This window comes from Hemiscyllium ocellatum, chromosome 2 (genome assembly GCF_020745735.1).
Source record: "Hemiscyllium ocellatum isolate sHemOce1 chromosome 2, sHemOce1.pat.X.cur, whole genome shotgun sequence".
NCBI lineage: Eukaryota > Metazoa > Chordata > Chondrichthyes > Orectolobiformes > Hemiscylliidae > Hemiscyllium > Hemiscyllium ocellatum.
This window is the reverse complement of record NC_083402.1, coordinates 68,515,905-68,536,179: the sequence shown is the minus strand read 5'-3', so window position 1 is coordinate 68,536,179 and position 20,275 is coordinate 68,515,905. Positions and strand designations below refer to the sequence as shown.

Sequence of the window (20,275 nt, the reverse complement as noted above, 5' to 3'; positions counted from 1 at the left end):
CAGAGCTAAGCTGAGGCACTTACATGGAATAAGGGAGGAACCAGGGATTGGAGTAAATAGGATAGAGATGTGTGTAAACTATGCTCAAGAAAGTTAGTGGGTGAGAATGTGATTCCTTATAACAGTAACATCTCTGGAACCAAGTGATCTTGATGTGGATTAAAGTTAAAACAAGACAAAATGTGCCAACAAATCTCTTAGGAACAGTTAATAGAAAGACTAATACTGAGTTAGAACATTGGAGATAAAACAATACAGCACAGAACAGACCCGTCAGCCCTCGATGTTGCACCGATCTGTGAATTAATCTAAGCCTTACTTTGATCTTTGGTTCAGCCTTTAAAACAACAAATAATTAATTTTCAACTTAAAGAAGTGAATAACAGAAAGAAGGCAGAGAATTAAAAAGAGCATCTGCTGGTCTTTAACTATGTGTTTAGGATACAGAAATGGAGCCCAACCCACCAAATGTTACTAAAATGAATTTTCACAGCAACTTTTAAAAATGTTTTACCTTTATTTACCTTTCAGGAAGAAAGGTGTTCTTCTTCCCACATAGTTACTCGTTACATCCCTCACTTTATTTGCGTAAGGACACAGCTTGTACTATTGCACAGACCTTTCTCCATGTGGTTAAAGAAAACAAAATATTAGCACAAGCAGTGACTTACAGAAGAGTAAGTGAAAGCATCAAACAGTGAGGTAACTTGACTAGGAGAGCTGTGCTCCACTTCAATTTACACAGTGATTCACAGTTCAGCTGAATGTTCAAATTTAGTTTCAGAAATTTGATACTTTGGACATTCACAAAGCTTCAGCTCAATTCAAAAACAAAACAAGGTTTTAAAGTTTGCTTGATGAGTCTCCAAAATCACTCCTACACTCTCCTTCTTACGCTCGACCACTACAAAGCACAAACTGTTCTTCACCAGCACTCTGCTTGATTGCCAAAGATCAGAGTCAGATATTGATTGAAACTGACAAAAATTAGACACAAGGCCATTCCTTCCCTCATTACATGGAGCAGCCTAACATTGGCAAAATGTTCATCTTTCATCTCCCAAAGAAAGTTCTGATAATAATTTTGAGTTGTGGTGAATCTGTGTTAGTGTTCGTATTGTACAGATCCAGAATGGCTATTAGTCCCAAATGTGCTTGCTCTGATCTGCTGGCTGATTCCAGCCCTATGAGCCAGTATTTCTACATGCTCACTCACTACCCCTATGCTTTCCTCTCACCCTCTGGCACCCTACCCTCCTCAATCTGCAAAGGGGAAACCACCAGTTCAGTATCTCTCTGCTTAAACGGGAACCCACCAGTTCAGTATCTCTCTGCTTAAACGTAAGTCCGCCAGATCAGTATTTCTGTGCTTGAAGCTTCCTTCCACTCCTTCATTGCTGACCAAAATAGCCTCAGCCTTTTAAATTCTTTTCCATAAATAATTTTCTACAACAGTCTACATAATGAGGTGAACCAATTTTCTAAAATCTCCTGTAATCCCATGATTTTTGCACTAAGACAAAGGTCTCTGGTGACTCAGACAAGCCTGATGCAGCTTGTTATTCATGCACACTTGGTTTGATTTACATAACCCTAAAACTGGGATGACGTGCTTTTATTACAGGGGTTGCCAGTCTGCGGGCTTTCATTGATCTTGGAAAACCTATTTTCCAGTTGCAGAACTCCCAGATATGAGAGTGGTCAGCCATGTTTTATGGAAGTGGGACCCCTCATGGTTAAGCACCTGGTGACAGGCTAGTGACCTGTTCCAGGAAAAGCTATGGAAACAGATCTAAGCTCATGCTGTTGACTATACAGGTCATTCTGCTATAACGTGTGTTTTGTTAATGTGAATTCGCTATAACGCGATTGACGAATTGGGGATACTGTTTCTAAAATGCAAACTTTTAAAGTGTGTGCTGGTTATAAAGCAATTTCGGCCCCATTAGTTTAAATGGTGCTGCTGTTATGTGATTATCTTAAAACACTGGGTCGCATAAAAATGGAACTACTGTGTTACAGCAGAACCGACTGTGTGTGTATTTATGAATAAAGTATATTTTAATATTAAAATGCTAGGGAAGAGGAAAGGAGGAAGATTGTTATTAACATTTCTCTTTTCCCTGCCACTATCTTCTCTCCAGCTGTTTCAAACCAAATCATAACACACAGATTCTAATCTTAAGGGTCCCTTGAATGAATGATGCTGCAATTTAGACTCGTACTTGCCTGTTTAATATTTTGTGGAGCAGGTTGCTGGAAGTGGGAGCTGGAACAGTGCAGCGTCCTCTACAGAGCACCTGAAACCTGAGCGAGCAGGACAAACAACTGTCCAATCAGGGTGAAGGGTTGTGAAATGAACCAGACAATCTGAACCAAGAAGTGTGATTTCAAATCATGAATTCTGTGGCCAAGTCATACACAGGAAGGAAACTAGTGAGGAAAAGAAACATTGTGTTAAGAGAATGGGGAGAAAAGAGACAAAAATATATTTAAAAATTAATTAATTTATTGTTTTAAAGCTTAACAGAAATGCGAAGTGAGATTATATTTAATAATAGTCCCAGAATGCTTATTAATAATTAACACATAGCAGTAAATTATCAACAGTATGCTTGACTGAACTGTATTTGTGGCTAATTTATTTCATGTCATCCATGCAAGTGCATGATTTTCTTGTTATTTAATTCATTTCATCAGACAGAGGGATGCTTTATTGTGAAACTTAAATGACGTTTCTGCGTGCAATTTTGGGTTTTTCACTTGGACCCTGTATTTACCCTTGCCATACGTTGCTGTGCAAATTGGCATGCATAATGATAAGAGCCATTAGCATCATCTGTACTTGACAGGAATTTCTGGGCTAAAGTGTTTTGGCCAGAGATTTGGAACAATGTTTACCTTTGTACTTCAATCTAGTGTAATCCTTCGGGAGGACAGTGTGCTGAATTATTTATCACCACCACATATCTTCATTCCACAGGAGATTAAATTCAGTGTCTGGCCTGTTGAGTCAATGAATTTTAGCTCATTCAGTCGTAGTACTCCAGCTTGTCCCTATGACTACATTAGTGACCTGAATCACAAAAATGCTGTAAATAAGAAGAATCAAAGATTGTAGGTGCTAAAATTAGTCTGTTGCTGCATGCCTTGATGCAATTTAGTCAGGTTGTTTCATAACTACAAGCATGTGGGGTGTTTTCCTGCACAATACAATGATGTTAATGTATTCCATCTCATCCGTACAGGTACACAATCTTTTATCTGAAATTCCAAAATCTGAAAAATTCCAAATTCCAAAAAACAACTGGCCCCAAGAATTTCAGATAAAGGATTGTGGACCTGTACTTTTAAGTTTGGGACAATTCCAGATTTGGCAGTTCTCCATCTGTGATGGAAGGAGAGCAACAATTACCAAAACAGAAAGTTAACAACCTTTTCATTCTGGAATTACGCCAGTTACTTGGTGGGGACGTGGAGATAAGTAGCATAATTATGGCTGGGACAGGTTAGGATGCGTTGTTCCAGAGAGGAGTGCTTTGGGACTTCGCTTTACTGTCCAGAGTTAGCTTTCTCCAAATCTTTTATCAAAACATTTCTTCCCTCAAGTTAGCTCCATCAACATGGGAGCAGCTTATCAAACAGATACTTTCTTATCAGAGCAGTAAGTTAGACACTTTGAGCTAAGGTGTTCCAGTCCCTGAATGATGTGGCAATGCTGAGTCAATTGGGAAAATAATTTTCGCGATGTCAAGAAAAAGATTTTGACTTTACACCCAAAGTTTGAACATTGAGAAAGAATCTCACTTGCGAGTGATGAGAAGCTGATTTTCATATATATGCGTCAATATCATAACTGCAGTGTGTTCCAACAGCTTGTGTGCTCATACACTATATGTGCTTCAACCATATGGCCATGTCGGAAGGTCTAAAGGGGTTGTTTTCAGTCAAGTCATGAGGGAATGTTATCAGGGGATAGTGGTAAAATACGTCAAAAGCATTGTCCAATATTAGTCCAGGAGCTAGGGGCAGTCAAGGTTAGTGGTTCATTACAGTACTGGGAGTGGACCATGATCCAGTCCTGCAGTCCAGAGCAACCAGATAGGGTATTAGGGGGAAGTAAGCTGTGAGCTGCAAGGAGATCAATTAGGGGTCTGGTCACTCAGTTGTCTTCCCAAATCTGATCAATAACAAACCTAATTGTGAATGTTTGTCAAAGGGAGTGCAACTCTTTCCTGAGTTCTAAAATGGTATGGGACAAAAGTCAGAGCGCCTGTGTAATTTGATTCTTGTAGCTGATGGTAGGTTAGAGAGGTGATGATATAAAGTGGTAGTATATTTACGAATGCGCATTCATAATTCCAGTGAAATGCCACCATGCCACTCATGTGCCCTCAGGAGCTTTTTTTGTTTCCCTCCTGCTCTGTGCATAGTTTCCTGAAGAAGGATTACACCTGAAATGTTGACTTCTCCTCCTCCTGATACTCCCTGGCTTGCTGTGTTCTTCTAGCCTCCTGCTTGTCTACCCTGTACTGTGAAAGGCTATTCGTGACTAGCAGTCCTTAACTTGGTGTATGGCTGGCTTTAAATATGGCAGCAGTGGTAGAAATCTCATAAGGTCCTGAAATGGCAAGTATTGCCATTGCTGGTATGCACACAATGATGTGGAGGCATGGCTGATACAAAATGATGTGAGCAGTAAAAAAAAGTGCATGAGAAAGCTCACCAGAGTTTAGAGAGAGAAACCCTTCATGAAACACCCCTAACTGGCACTTTTTTGGTAAAATTCAGCCCTTCATTTTTGAGCTCCAGAATTTGAGTCCATCCTAGACCAATTGAATAAGTTTCTGTATAGGCTGCAATGGTTTTATATGAATTAAATTTGAACAGTTACAGTCCACTTCGTACAGAATGTGGACAAGAGCAAAACAATGCCCCAATTTGTCACTAAGTTGGTAATTTATTTCTGAGAAAGTAGTGAAATGCTGTTTTAGCTGATATAGAGAAAAGAGCAATGCTGAATTGGCTTGTAGCCAGAACTGTACTGAAGCACACCGTGGAGATAGAGCAGATGAAATTACCCACACGTTAGCTCCACTGAGAATACTTACTACTGATCGTAGGTGCTTTGGTAGCATTTTATCAGCACTAGCAGGTTTGACCTTGATGAGTTCTAAACTTATGTGAAAGAGTTTTTACTTGACCAGTAATGGTTAATTCATGAAGTCAAATGTATTAATTGAGAACTTGGCAGTTAGGAAATGAAGTTTGAAGTTCGGATTGAAAACAGATTTATTCTACCCAGTGTTTAATTGGAGGAAATTTCTGGTCATCTATTATAGAATATTGGCTAAATGGACCATAAGCCATAAGACTAAAAGCTAACTTAATTTAATATTACTCAATAAAAATACAGCTGGACATTACATGTGTGTGAAGATGAATATTTATTAGTAAGTTTAATTAAAACAGAGTTATATTTTTAAAATGTGACTATCAACCATTATGAAATGCACTGTAAACTAATTTTCATGATGATTCACTAAGGCTTAATATGTTAATAATAGAAAATAAGGAAGTAAAGTCAGTTTAACTTCCACATCAATATCATTCTACATGATTGAATAAGCTCATTAATGTCAGTTTTAGCAAGTCAGCTGTTGAAATGCATAACCATTGTCAGTAACCTCTCGGTTGGCGCACCCTTGAGAGCTTTAATAGAAGGGTCATGCTTCCTTTCAATATTCTCTTTCCCAAAATGTACCACAGCAAAGTGAACTCCATTTTCCACCTATCAGATCACTCTGCTAAGTTGTGTTTGGACTTTAATTCTTACATTTTTACCTCTTTGTTGTGATGGTTCAATTTGGTATTATCAACAAATTGAAATACTATTACCTTATAATCAATACCCAAAACTTTTCTACAAATGAAAAATAAAGGATAGTTTAGAACCAGTCATGGGAGGCATCCCTGTTCATATTTTTTTTAAATTTCAAAATATATTTCTGTTATAAAAAATATCTTTATATACATACAGTCACTAAAGCAGTTTGGTTCTGTACAGTAGTGTATGAAGGAACAAACATTCGAGTTTGACTCTATTCAATAAACACACCAAAGGCATCTCTTGTTTGTGCAAGACATCCCTGTACAGATCAACCACCTCAACCAAGAAACCACCCTTTTCCCAGGCTCCTTTTCTCTGCTCTCTAGTGCCTTGTTCCCTGTGCTTCATCCAACATTGCATTCATGCACAGCCAAGATCAACAACTTGCTGTGTGTGAATTATTTGGAATGAAGCTCTCACACTTCCACCAGTGATTAAATCCACAGGCTCAATATTTGAATTTTATACACTAATGTGACCGCAAATCATTTTTGGATTTACAGATAATAGATTTATACGAACTAACCAATCTCCTGTTGGGGAATCAAGATCAAGTGTGAAATCTTATTATAAAATGAAGTCAGAGGAGGATGCAGACTTAGAGCCCAAGCATGCAAATGTGTACATTTTATGATTTAATTCTACATTTCTTGTGTTCACATAAGGAAGGGAATTTGTTGATGTCAGTTGGCTCATGTGTAATTCTGCCCTCCAACCAGCAGTGGTGATACAGTGCCACCTTGAGACAGAGGTTGCAATTACTGTGTGTCATGATCCTGGTGAGGAAATTACAAACCAAAATAACCTAATTTACAGAACAACCCCCAATGAAAGAATTTGCAGCAAGATTTCAATTTTTGTTGCCTTTACTTTAAACACAAATCCAAACTAGTGTAAATTAAGCATGAATTAAAAAGCAAATGGTACTTCAAATAAAAGGTTTCTCTTTAAACAGTTCATACAACAGAACGGTCTCATACAACCACAAGAATCCACGTCTGCACAGATTTGTTGTACTATGTAGCTACATAGTTCCACAATATGACAGTATCACAGAATTTATACATTACAGAAGGAGGCCATTCAGTCCATTGTGACCGTAGTGGCTCACAAAAAAGCATGATGTCTCCTGTTTTCCTGTCCTTTTCCCGTAACCATCCACATTACTTCTGTTTACATAATCATCTAATGCCCTCTTGAATGCCTCGAGTGAACCTGCCTCCACTACTTTTCCAGGAATAGTCTAACTACTTGTTACGTGAAGTGTTTTTCTTGCATTGCATTTGCTTCTTTTGAAAATTGCTTTAGCTCTGTTCCTTCTCCATAGTTTTCAATTCCTTTATGAACAGGAACAGTTTCACTCTGTTTACTCTGTCTGGATGGCTCATGATTGTGAAACATTCTATTTAATCTCTTCTTAGTCTTGTCTTCCCCATGGAAAATACTCCCAACTTTTCTAATCTATCCTCATAACCTACGGCTCCAGTCTATCTGGCTGAGCTCTGCTTGTGCCCCATTGAAGTCAACTCTCCACCTGTTCATTATTCTTAATCTGGATTGTCTATTTTCTTTTTCCACTGTCATTCTGATCTATATGATACAACAGTGTCCTCTTGAATATCCTCTCCCAGAGACCCTGATCAATCTGGCCCACCTCCTTTTCAAGAAGCCAGCCCAGCAGAATGTCCTTTCTTGTTTGACTTGAAACTGACATCGAAATTTCTCCTGAACACAATCTAAGGACACTCACCTCATCCTATCCTTCACAGTGTTATTATCTCGGACTATATTCAGGTAGTTAATGTACCCCTTTATAAAATGCTCACATCTCTCTGTAATTTTCATGCACATATTTTTCCCCTGTGTTCTTCCCACTGGTTGGTGTTCTGTAGACTGCATCAAGCAACGTAATTGCACCTTCTTATTCCTTGGTTCTTGTCATATCGATGCTCTTCTTCTTTTCCTAGTTTTTTGGCACGGTGGCTCAGTGGTTAGCACTGCTGCTTCACTGTGCTATGGACCCAGGTTCGATTCCACCCTCGGGCAACTATCTATGTAGAGTTTTCACATTCTCCCTGTGTCTGTGTGGGTTTCCTGCGGGTGCCCAGGTTTTCTCCTATAGTCTAAAAATGAATAGGTTAGGTGGATTGGCCGTGATAACATATTTATTCTGTGCAGGTTCAATGGATGTGCCGAATGGCTTGTTTCCACATTGTTGCGATTCTGATTCCTGTACACCTTGTGACCAGAGACATCCAACCTGACTCTTCCTTTAGCCAGGCTCTTGTTATCAACACAACTTTATAATTTTCCGCAGTAATCTGCTCCTGTAATTTACCAGTTTTATTTATTGCATTTCATGAATCCACCTACTTGAAATGTAACCCTTATTTACAATGTTTTATTTTCTACTATGCATTGAGTTCAGTATTATTTTATTAATCCCTATTCTAATGCTAGCTGTGTCTCCCAGTATTTTGTGTGCTCTGATATTATTCACTTATATTCTCTCCTGGTTCCCACATCCCTGCTAAATTAGATTAAATTCTCCCCAAAACCACTATCTAAACTTCCTGCAAGGAAATCAGTCCAACCTCTGTTCAGTTGCAATAAATCTGACTTGTGTAGTTGCCATTTTCCTGATGAAGGGCTCTGGCCCGAAACGTTGAATTTCCTGTTCCTTGGATGCTGCCTAACCTGCTGTGCTTTAACCAGCAACACATTTTCAGCCATTAGCCCATGAACCAGTCGGTGTGCCAGGAATTTGATGTCTTCCCTCCTGCACCATCTTTTTCACCTGCCTTATACTCCTATTTCTGTCCTCACTCACAGATGGCACTGGGAGTAATCTGGAGGTTACTACGTCTGAGGTTGTGCATGCTTATTTTCAACTTAGCTCCCTTAAATTCTGACTGCAGGACCACACACTCCTTCCTATGTATATCATTGATACCAATATGGACCATGATCTCTGACGGATCACTCTCTCTCAGAAAGATATCCTCCAGCTGCTCTATGACATTCTTGACTAACTCAAAGATTATGTCAAGTGTTGAAAAGTGTGGTGCTGGAAAAGCAGAACAAGTCAGGCAGCATCTGAGGAACAGGAGAATCGACTTTTCAGGCATAAGCCCTTCATCAGTGAAGTCTGACAAGTTTACATTGTCCTATTTCTATATTTATAAGTAAGAAGTTAATATGGAAAAAATGGCTGACAGGAAGCATATGCATTTATTTCATAAGTTTAATATTGTATAAAGTAGGGGTTCTCAAATTGTTGAAGGTAACCCCCTGTGGGTTTGCAGGTATACAGGCAGCAATGCAAGCTATGGATCTGGGACTGAGTTTTTCTAATAACCTGGACTTTGGTCACATTAACGTTTTCTGGCAGGGGGTGTTATTTAATCAAATAACAAATCCCTTAACAACTGATTTAGAACTGACCAAAACCTTAAAAAGCAGAAAAAAGCCTGACATTCATATAACACCTTTTGAACTTTAGGATATCTGAGTCAATGACGTACCCTCGAGACAGAATTTTAAAGTTGCAATGCAGGTGGCTCTTCAAGTCGGGTGTTGGCGGGGGTGGGGGGGAGGGGTTGCAGTGGGGGGGTGGGGGTGTGGCGGGGTGGAGTGGAGGTGGTGTTGCGGGTGGTATTCCCATTACCCACTACCCTTCTACACACCCTGACCTGTCCACAAAACTGCCAGCAGTCTGCAGTGAGTTCAATGACTGCTTTCACTTGTTGAGAACAAATTGATAAACTGCATTAAGAGTGATGATTGATGAGGCTTTTAGGCAGGAATTGGTCTCCATGGAGATAGTTTTTGCTGAGGCAGGATGTAGTTTAAATGCACTTTGTGCCATTTGGAGATGGAATTCAGAAGCTGAATGTCAAAACGTAGCACATTATTGATTAAGTAAGAATCATTTTTCAAAACATTAATGCCATAGGTTCACTTTTTGAAGATCCACTAAAAGCATGGGGCTGGGGGGAAGCAATGAGTTTCCTGTGCTTTAATTGATATTCATGAGCTGCATTAATTTTTTAAAAATTGAAACATTACATTTCAGGATCTGAATTATGTCCCCCGATAAATTATGTCCCCTTATGGGTTATTTTCATAACTGAAACACATGATAACATATAAATCATTGCCATAAGAATGTTAAAACAGTGGACAATATTTATCAGTCAACTAACATCACTGAAGTAGGTATCAGTTCATCATCCCCTGACTGCTCATGCGAGCTTGTGGTGGGCAAATTGACTGCTCTATTTTCTATATCATGTTTGAAATTAAAAATAATAGGTATTAAATTTGCCATTGTGCCATATTAGTTCATATATCACAAATGACATCCTATGTGACTACACCATTCCCCTTCTTCTCAGATGAGTTGAAATGTTCGAACCTGGTTCCATTCTTACTTACTCAATCATAATCAGCGTATCTCTTGCAAAGGCTTCTCTTTCAGCTTCCATACCATTTCCCCTAGTCTCCCAAACATTTTTCCCTGGCATCTCCTGTTTCTATCTACATCCTGCCTTTTGAAGACATCAGTCAAAAGCACAGTGTTAATTTTCATGTGTACACTGATGATAAGCAGCACTATTTCCCTGCCATTCATGCTCTGCACTTATTTAATCTGGCCTCAGTTTTAATTACCCCATCATTAGTGACAGTGTCAGTGACATCTGCTGCCTCGGCTCCAATCTTTGGAATTCTCTCTGCATCTCCACCTCACTTTCTTCCTGTAAGACTGTCATTAAACCTTATGTCCTTGATGAAGTTTTTGATCGTCTGTGTGGCTCAATGTCATATTTTGTTTTCTTAAAGCACCTTGAAACATTTTATTATACTAAAGGCTGAGTTCAAAGAGAGACTATATAAATGCAAATTATTTCTTCAACTGTAAAAGCTGTGAAACTGTAACATAGTTGGTGTCAATTGCTCAAATCTACAATGTAATTCTGTTCAGTCAACCCATGAACTGCAGTTAAATAGTTAATATTCTGGGTGATGCAATAACAGGAGATTTCATGAACTCCTCTCCATTCCCACCATTCATAAGCTAAAATAACAGCATTTCTAGAGTAGGTTGTTGCTGGAAATTCTCCCGAGAATTGAGATTGCCTGAGAAAAGTTGCAAGATTATGGCACCGTTCCTACATTGATTTTGATTTTATGAATCTAATGACAATCTGGGAGCTACTTAATCTCTACCTAAGAAATGAACAACCACTAGGTCACCATCTATGATGAACCAGGCTTAAATATGCTTTACAAATTGACATAGATAAAGCATTCTAAGTTGTAAGCTGCATGCATTTGTATGATGATTCTCTATGGCTTAAAGAAAATAAGATACACAAGATGAAAGCACTTTAAGTTTGATTGTGTCAGTCCAAATTTTGTGGACAATGATGGATTCATTCAGCATTCACTATGCTTAATTTCTGTGGGTTTTCACATTGCACATTGTGGCAAACTGGATGGTAACCTCTGCAGAGGATCTAGGCCTAGACTGTACAAAATGGATCAGTCTGGTTATGAAGCTGTACTCATCCTGCTGCAGGAGGGTCTGCAGTGCAGTGGGTAGCACTGCCTTTCATCTGCTCCAGGAGCTCTCGGTTTGAATCCCACTCAAGGACTTCCTGTTCGAGAAAGGCGTATTCCTGATACAAACAACAGATTGACGATCAACCTGGAAATCCTTCCAACATTCATCAAGGGCAGACGGTAAAAGAAAGACCTTCCCTGTCAACCACATGAGGTTGGAGGCTCTATCATCATTATCCAAAGCCCCAGACTACACCATATATGTAAAAATCTATGTTGCCATGGAAACACAGACTCCTGAATGATCTGATGCACCATTCATGCTAATTCTATGTTGACAGATGAATATCTTCTTTGCAGGATTCTCTGGATAGCGATCAAGTGTGAGGTTTTTATTTTCCTCAGTTCATTGGAGTGCAGCCAATTAGATTTATGCATTTTCTGGACCCCTGGTGGGCATGTTTTGCAGACAGGAGAATGGAAACCTGCCTGCCATTTTTAGGAGCAACTGAGTTTGTTACCAAGCTGGGTAACCTGGCTATTATGCTGCCTGTGCTTTAACACAGATTCTGTGGCAGGCAGATGGGAGTGGGCAGGCTGCGTTTTTTCAAAAACATGATTAAAAGTCAGGAAGGAAGGGGGAATGTCTCTTTGACCATCCCTAGGTGTATTGAGAGCACCCCTCATGAGATTTTACCTCCACCTTTTTCCTCCCCATAAGACCTCCACCAGCTCCCTTTTTCCCAAAAACCCAAACTCTGCCCCTCCCAGACCATATGAGCCTTCACGGCCCTGCAAGCAAAGGACTTACCCAATTTACAAAATAATCAAAGTTCCGCATGGGCCCACTTGGAGCCCTGGCAGTGCCCACTACCAAGGTGTGGTGCTGCTTGGGGTGTTAGAAATGCCAGACAATCTGATGGGGTGGCAGCCCTTGAGGCAGGAACAGCCTCCCACTCTGGGGCAGACGTTCCAGTTTGAGCCTGTGGCTTTGCTGTCCAGCTGTGTGGGCATGGCTTCTCTTTGCCACATCAGCTGCTAGCTGGCTCTTGCAGAAGAGCAGGGGCAAGAAATACAGTCTCTCCCCTGTCTAGAACACCTGAAACCAGGCAACTCACCAAAAGCCCAGGGTCAAACCTGAACAGATCAGTATTACATCGTGTGGTCAGTGTACCCATTAAGACATTGGAAGCAACTAAAAGAATGTTGTTTTCCAATTGTCAGCCATAGACAGTAATTTCTGCTTATCCTTTTAAGAATCATAGTCATAAAATTGTATAGCACAGAAATAGACCCTTTGCTTCATGCTGAATGGACATCCTAAATTAATCCAGTCCCAGTCACCAGCATTTGGCTAATATCTCTCTAAACCCTTCCTATTCATATCCCCATCCAGATACCTTTTAAATTTTTTAATTGTACCAGCTTCCAACACTTCCTCCAGCAGCTCAATCCATACACCACCCTCTGTGTGAAGAAGTTGCCCCATAAGTCCCTTGAGAATTTTTCTCCTCTCACTTCAAACCTATGCATTTTAGTTTTGGACACCCTCACCCCTGGGGAAAAAAACAACTTTGGCTATAAACTTCTACAAGGCCACCCCTCAGCCTCCAATAGTGTGGGGAAAGTAGCCTCAACCTATTCAGCCTCTCCCTATCGCTCAACCTCTCTAACCCTGGCAATGTCCTTGTAAATCTTTTCTGAACCCTTGCAAGTCTCACATCATTCTTCCTATAGCAGGGAGACCAGAATTGCATGCAGTATTCCAAAAGTGGCCTAACCAATGTCCTATACAGCCACAACATGACCTCCCAATCCCTGTACTCAATGTACTGATCAATATAGGCAAGGTTGCCAAATGCTTTCTTCTATCTACCTGTGAGTCCACTTTCAAAGAACTATAAACATACACTCCAAGGTCTCTTTGTTCAGCAACATTTCCCGAGACTTTACCATTAAGTGTAAGAGTTCTGCCTTGATTTGACTTTCCAAAATGCAGCAACTCACATGCATCTAAATTAAACTCCACCGCAATTTTCAGCTCATTGGTCCACCTGATCAAGATTCGGTTGTGATCTGAGGTAACGTTCTTTGCTGTCCATTATACCTCCAATTTTGATGTCAAATGCAAACTGCTTGTCACAGGTCTCTGCCTTCTACCTTCGAGCCAGATCTGTATCTAAATGGTTAGTTCTTTTTATATTCCCTTTCAATTATCTCTACCCTTCAGGCTCTCTGCCTGTATTTCTGATGAAGGGCTTTTGCCCGAAATGTCGATTTTACTGCTCCTCGGATGCTGCCTGAACTGCTGTGCTCTTCCAGCACCACTAATCCACTCTCTGTATTCCATATGATATAACCTTGCTAACCAATCTACCACAAGGAATCCTATCAAATGCCTTCTTGAAGTCCATATGGATTGTGTCCACTAGTAGTTCAGACTGATCTGTATTTCCACACAATACGTGTCTTTCGTTGAATGTCTTGCTAAACCATACATTTAATTATGTATTTTGGATCTTTCTGCTTTAGAAATTATTTTTTGAATGTAACATTAGCATAAGCAATTATGTGAGCTGCTTAAGAAATGGTTTAAGAACGTTTAATCTCTTCAGTCAAAACATAGAACTATATTGCTCCTTGTTTCATGAAGCTCCTAATTGGAAGTCATCATTAAGAATGGAGGCTTGATAATAGATTTATTGACTCTGTCTATATTTGTCAGTCTGTGCAATATTGAGAGTTGACTGATGTTCTAGTTCCAGATGCACCAGTTATCGACCTGACACAAAGCCGACTGTATGATGACGGAATCATCTGCTGGCAACAGCCCAACGGTGCTCTTCCTGTTGACCACTACAAGCTTGAGTATAGGAGGCTTGACCAAGATGGCGACTGTGCCTGGGAGTCTACTGAAGACGTGTGCAGCACAAGTAAAGTCATTTCAAATCTTGACACCAATATGAGCTACATCTTCAGAGTGAAGGGGTGCAAGAATTCCATCTACAGTGATTACAGCAAGGAGGTCCTTTTCCATACGCCGCCTGCTCCAGGTATTCTCTTTGGAAGTTATACTGTGCTGTAAATGAAGTTAATTCTTTCAGGTAGTAATTACTCATTACTAAAACTGGGTGATCTGCCCGAGGAGCATAACGGAGTGATGAACAATCCTGAGTAGTTTAGAATTTTCCTACAGTGGAGCCAGGAACTTTGTACTTTGCGTTTTACCTCACGGTTTGTGTTTAGTTACTCTGATGCTCTTTTAATTATGGGTTAGCTAACCTAATTGAGAGAATTATAACTTTTTCCCTTTGTACCAAAAGAGAGCCAGTTAAAAGAAACTATTCACAAGAAATTACCTAGAATTTGTGTGTACTTATAAATAGCTTTGAAGTAATGTTTTTGAAGATTTTGTATCAGGTTTTGGAAACAGAATGAGCAAACTGAACTTCAGCTATCCATCTTCCATCAGTTGCTTTGCCCACTGAAATAGAAACACACCTATACCACAGGGGTGAATCTTTAACTTAGAGATCGCTTCTTGAGTCAGAAGGTGAAGAGTTTAAGCCTCAAACCAGACAATCTGGTAAATAGTTACTAGACGATGATCCAAAATACTGGTTGATATCCCTGGGTTTGCTTGTGCTTGGATTGATTGCGCACTGGTCCTGTGTCCCATGGTTTTGAACCCGTGCCCCTACTGCTGTGAGGCGGCTGTGCTAACGATTGAGCCACCGTGTCACCCAAACTTTGCTTGCAGATTGAAGAGAAAATCTGTACAGAAAGTTCGTCAACACTGCTGCCCTGAATGTGACACAAAGGTTTCACATAAAAAATGTGAGTTAGGGCCAACCCTTGGGCAGAAAACCACAGAGCTTCATTTTATGTTCTAATTCTGGACAACTTGTCATGAAGTTTATGGATGTGTTGTTGAAGTAAAAACTCCTTTGTTGCCTGATACCAAGGCATTTCATTATATTTTCAAATGCACATTAAAAATGTTTCCATTATGATTGAATTTGAGACAAAAGTATTTTGATTATGCAGTGAATTGTTTTTCATTTTCTGATTTACTTAATGAAGAAAATGATTTTGGATTCAGTACAATACCAAAATTCTAAAAGTAAAGTCTTTGTAAATCAGATATTGCAATTGAGGCTTTAGTGGCTGCCTTAAAGAGTTCAACTCTAACCATCTGCATTTTCTATGAATGGACATTTGTGTCCCCTCCCCACAACTCCATTGGGGAATTTGTAAGTGGAGATGTAAAATTCTCTGGTCGGTTTATCATGCTACCTGCTACCACCCTGGATTTTACTTGGAGGTGGAGTGGTAAATGAGGTTCATTTTTCCCTCAATTGAACCTCTTATGTGGTCACTTTCCACTCAGTGCTGGACCTTCCTGGGTATTTGGCTGGAATGCCTCTCTTGTGAGCCCTTTATCCAACTGAAGCATCTACATGTGTATCCTCATGCCCTGACCATTGCAAGCCACATCAGTCCCCATCAACATGGCACTGTTCTCCTGGGGTCCCACTAAATTCCATGGAATTGATGTAGTCCCAGCAATGGCAATGAAATTCAGTGCTGGGGCTGGAGAGCAGCCAAGCACTCACTAGGCTGGAACTTCCTCCCAAGACAGAAGTGGAAGACACTCCCAGAGGTAATTTCTACTCCTTAATGTATAACTAGAACAACCATCAAGAGGAGGGCTGGGCTCCCTGCCAACTTGTTTACTCGACAGGACAGGATATGCCACCATTTGAAAAATAAGTTTTTCTTAACTGTTCAAACTAACTGAAGATCACTTGTCATTAATTCCGTTAATTCCAGGATTGTCGGGCGTCTTAGCTCTCATAAATATTCACATTTAGCAATGTATTAAATTAGAAAGAATGTCTTTATTTTTATGCAAGCCTGTAGACTTTGATTAGAGCTGAAAATGTGTTGCTGGAAAAGCGCAGCAGGTCAGGCAGCATCCAAGGAACAGGAGATTTGACATTTTGGGCTAAGCCCTTCTTCAGGAAGCCCTTTTCAGCTCTGATATCCAACATCTGCCGACCTCACTTTCTCCCTGTTGACTTTGATTAGCAATACATAATTGGTAGATGCTCCCTTAAATCCTTCTTCCAATATTCTGCAATTGGTCATTAAAAATGCACCCTTTTACGTTACCCTTTTAAAAAGATCCATACATGCATGAACAAGTTTGCTGATGTTAGTGTAGAATGGATTTAATCATACATGTTTAAATTAATTGCCTCAGTTCATGTCCATGTCTATCCAAGAAGCCTGTGTTAGTGATGAATCACCTTGATTATGAATGAAGTCTATGGCAGTCGAATCTGTTGCTTTACTGTCTTCTTTGCCCTGCCTCAGCCTATCCAGTGCTGAAAATCTAAATTACTTCTGAGCATAACAAACTCATTGTTTTCCTCAGTGTCTCCCAACTTGCAACCTTCATAAACCTGATTTTTTTCCAAAGCTTTGCTGCTATGTCCTGGTTCACACCATATCACATTCATCCATCACCTCCATGTTCACTGACCTACACTGGGGCCTGGTGTTGTAGTGTCTTGATTTTGAAATTCTCATCTTGGTTTCAAAACACTTCATGATCTTATTTCTCCTGATAACTGCTTCCTGTGAATTTCTTCAGCCCTACAACTGTCCAATATATCTGTCTTCTAATTTTGGCCTCTTGTATATCCCCAAATTTCACTAGCTTTAATTGATGATTGCCTATTTGTTTCAGAGCACATTATTTTACCACTTGGAGTCCTTCACGAGATTCATGTTTTGGAATTCCATCTTTAAGCTTCTTCACAACCGACTTTTCATATCAGGCACTCTTAAGAAATTTAAGCCATTAATCGGAGGTGATGACCTGGTGATATTGTTACTACGATAGTAATCCAGGGGACCAGGCTAATATCCTGGTGACATTGGTTTGAATTCCACCATGGCAGGTCATGAAGGTTGAATTCAATAAAAAAACAGCTGGGATAGAAAGTTAGGCTAATGGTTATTATTGCCAATTGTCATAAAAGCCCATCTGGTTTGCTAATGTCCATCATACAAAAAAATCAGCCATCTTTATCTGGTCTGCCCCATATGTTCCACCAACCCACAGCTATGTGGCTAACTCATAGCTTTCCTTTGAGTGATTAGGAATAGGCGATTGATGCTGGCCTAGCTGATCTATAGGTAGACTGACAATTTGGGAGTATTCTCCAATTGTCTTCAATTCATTTACTTTGATCTATATCTTGAAATCTGCCTGCCTTTCATGAACTACATATTTTAGAGATAGATGAACTATTTCCTGGAGATTAGTAGATTAATCAGGGATAGTCAGCATGATTTTGTTAAACGTTTAGTCAGTAGCGGTATGGTGGCTCAATGGTTAGCACTGCTGCCTGATGGTGCAAGGGACCTGGGTTTGATTCCAGTCTCAGCGACTGTGTGGAATTTACACATTCTCCCCGTGTCTGCGTGAGTTTCCTCCCACAGTCCAAAGATGTGCAGGTTAGGTGAATTGGTAGTGCTAAATTGGCCATAGTGTTCAGGGATGTGTAGGTTAGGTGCATTAGTCAGGGGTAAATATAAGATAGGGAGAATGGGTCTGCATGGGTTACTCTTTGGAAGGTTGGTATGGGCTTGTTGGTCTGAAGGGTCTGTTTTCCACACTGTAGGGATTTGAAGTAACAAGGAGGTTAGTGTAATGAATGTTGGCTATGTGAATTTTAATAAACCAACTGACAAGGTCCCACGTGGCAGACTGCTAAGAAAAATTAAAACCTATGGGATTCAGGCAAAAGTGGAATTGGATTTTAAATTGGGTCAATGACAGGACATAAGAGGTAATGGTCATTGGATATTTATGTGAATGGAAACTGTTTCCAATGGTGGCCCAGAGGGATCGGTTTTGGTCGCTTGCTCTTTGTGGTATGTATTCTATTTAAAAGCTTAAATGTGTAATGTGTAATTGGGAAACTTGCAGATGACACAAAAAAAATTGGATGGGAGCTGGTCATGAAGAGGACAGCTGTTGACTGCAGTAAGATATCAATGGTTTTGTTCATTGGGTAGAAAAGTGTTAAATTGAACTCTATCTGGAGAAATATGAAGTTTTGTGCTTGTAGAGAGCAAACTAAGCAAGGGAATGCAGAATAAATGGGAGGGCATTGAAAGTATTAGAGGAGGTGAGAACTCTTGGAGTGCATGCTCACTGGTCCCTGAAGGTGGCAGGATGTGAAGAAGGCTTCTGGGATGTTTTCCTTCATTGGGTGTGGTGCTGATTATATTAGCAGGGAAGTAATGCTGTAACTATATAAGACGTTGGTCAGGATACAGCTGGAGTTTTGTTAACAGTACTGGTTTACACGTTGTAGGAGGAAAATAATTTCTTCAGACAGAGTACAGGGGAGAATTGCAAGTATATTTCCAGGACAGAAAATTGCAAGGTCAGCTCGGGTTGCTTTTCTTACAGCGCAGGATGCCGAGGGTTAATTAATTGAGGTGTAGAAATAATGAAGGGTTTGTTTAGAATGGACAAAGAAGACCTGTTTTCCCCCTCAGAGGTCAAGTACTAGGGGAAGCAGTTGTAAGGTGATTGGTAGAAGCATTATTGAGGAACTGAGGAGAATTTTCTTAACTGAGAGATTTTTTGTTACGTGTGTGGAATTTGTTGCTTGGTTAGTGATTGAGTTGAAAGTCCTCAACCCATCTAAAATGAACCAAGTCTGTACTTGAAGCTCTGTAACCCACTGGGTGTTGGAGTTGGATTCATCCAGATAGTGGCAAGGAGGTGTCCTTATGTGATTATTAATAGACTAAATAATTGGTGGCCAGGCAGGGAAGTTGAACGTGGGTCTTTCTACCAGAACTTAATTTTGATGGAGTTGTGAAGACAACAAGGCTCAGGTACTCTGGCCTCCGCCCAGTCTAATTATGTTGCCTTCCAGCTTTCAGGCCCATTGCCTCTGGGGGCATGAGATTCCACACTCAGAGTAGATTTTACATTCTTTTTATTCGTTCATGGAATGCCAGAGTCACTGATTGGGCCAAAATTTGTTGCCCATCCCTAATTGTTCAGAGGGCAGTAAAGCGGCAGTTACATTGCAGTGGTTCTGGAGTCTCATGTTGACCAGAGCAGGTAAGGATGTCACATTTCCTTTCCTAAAGGACATGAGTGAACCAGATGGGGTTTTACAACAATCGACACTGTGGTCATTAGGCTAGTTTCTCATTCCAAATTTTTATTGAACTCAAATTTAGAAAATTGTCAATCAAGTTGACATTCAAATCCATGTCTCCAGAGCATTAACCTGAGTCCAATGACATTATCACTACTCCCTGATGCAGTTCAATGTCCTGTTATGAGTCTGTGTCAGAAATATAGTATGGATTCTGAAAGATCAATCAATTTAAATGAGAGGTAACCTACACCCTCATTTACACTAAAATACTTGGATGTGCATTTGGTTTAAACTGGTGCAGACCTTGTTTTCAGTTTCCACTTGCAGTATAAAATATAACATTAATGTTGGCCGTGCCTAGTGGACTCCTGTTTTAGTTTCAATGCAGTACATTGAACAAAAGGGACTGTTTACAGACCAATAATGGTACTATTAGAGTTGGTAATAATGAGGGTATATGGTGTATAGGATAGTAGTGGTGTATCCAATAGCATATATTTACAAATGAAGTGATGAAAAATCAATAATCATTCAATAGTACAGTTTGCTGAAAACTGAGATATGCTGCTGTAGCTTTTCATCTTGCACTTGTCAGAGCAAATGGTGATGGCTAGCACAA

General features: G+C 40.0%; 1 protein-coding gene across 2 annotated transcripts in view; it reads left to right on the top strand.

The window, feature by feature from the left end:
* trim36 (tripartite motif containing 36) overlaps positions 1-20,275 on the top strand; it is a 107,534-nt gene that overhangs the window by 77,039 nt on the left and 10,220 nt on the right. For both annotated transcript variants that reach the window (XM_060844496.1, XM_060844487.1), the window contains exon 8: positions 14,215-14,508. In XM_060844496.1, the coding sequence (XP_060700479.1) occupies positions 14,215-14,508 (294 nt within the window). The remainder of the gene's footprint in view (positions 1-14,214; positions 14,509-20,275) is intronic.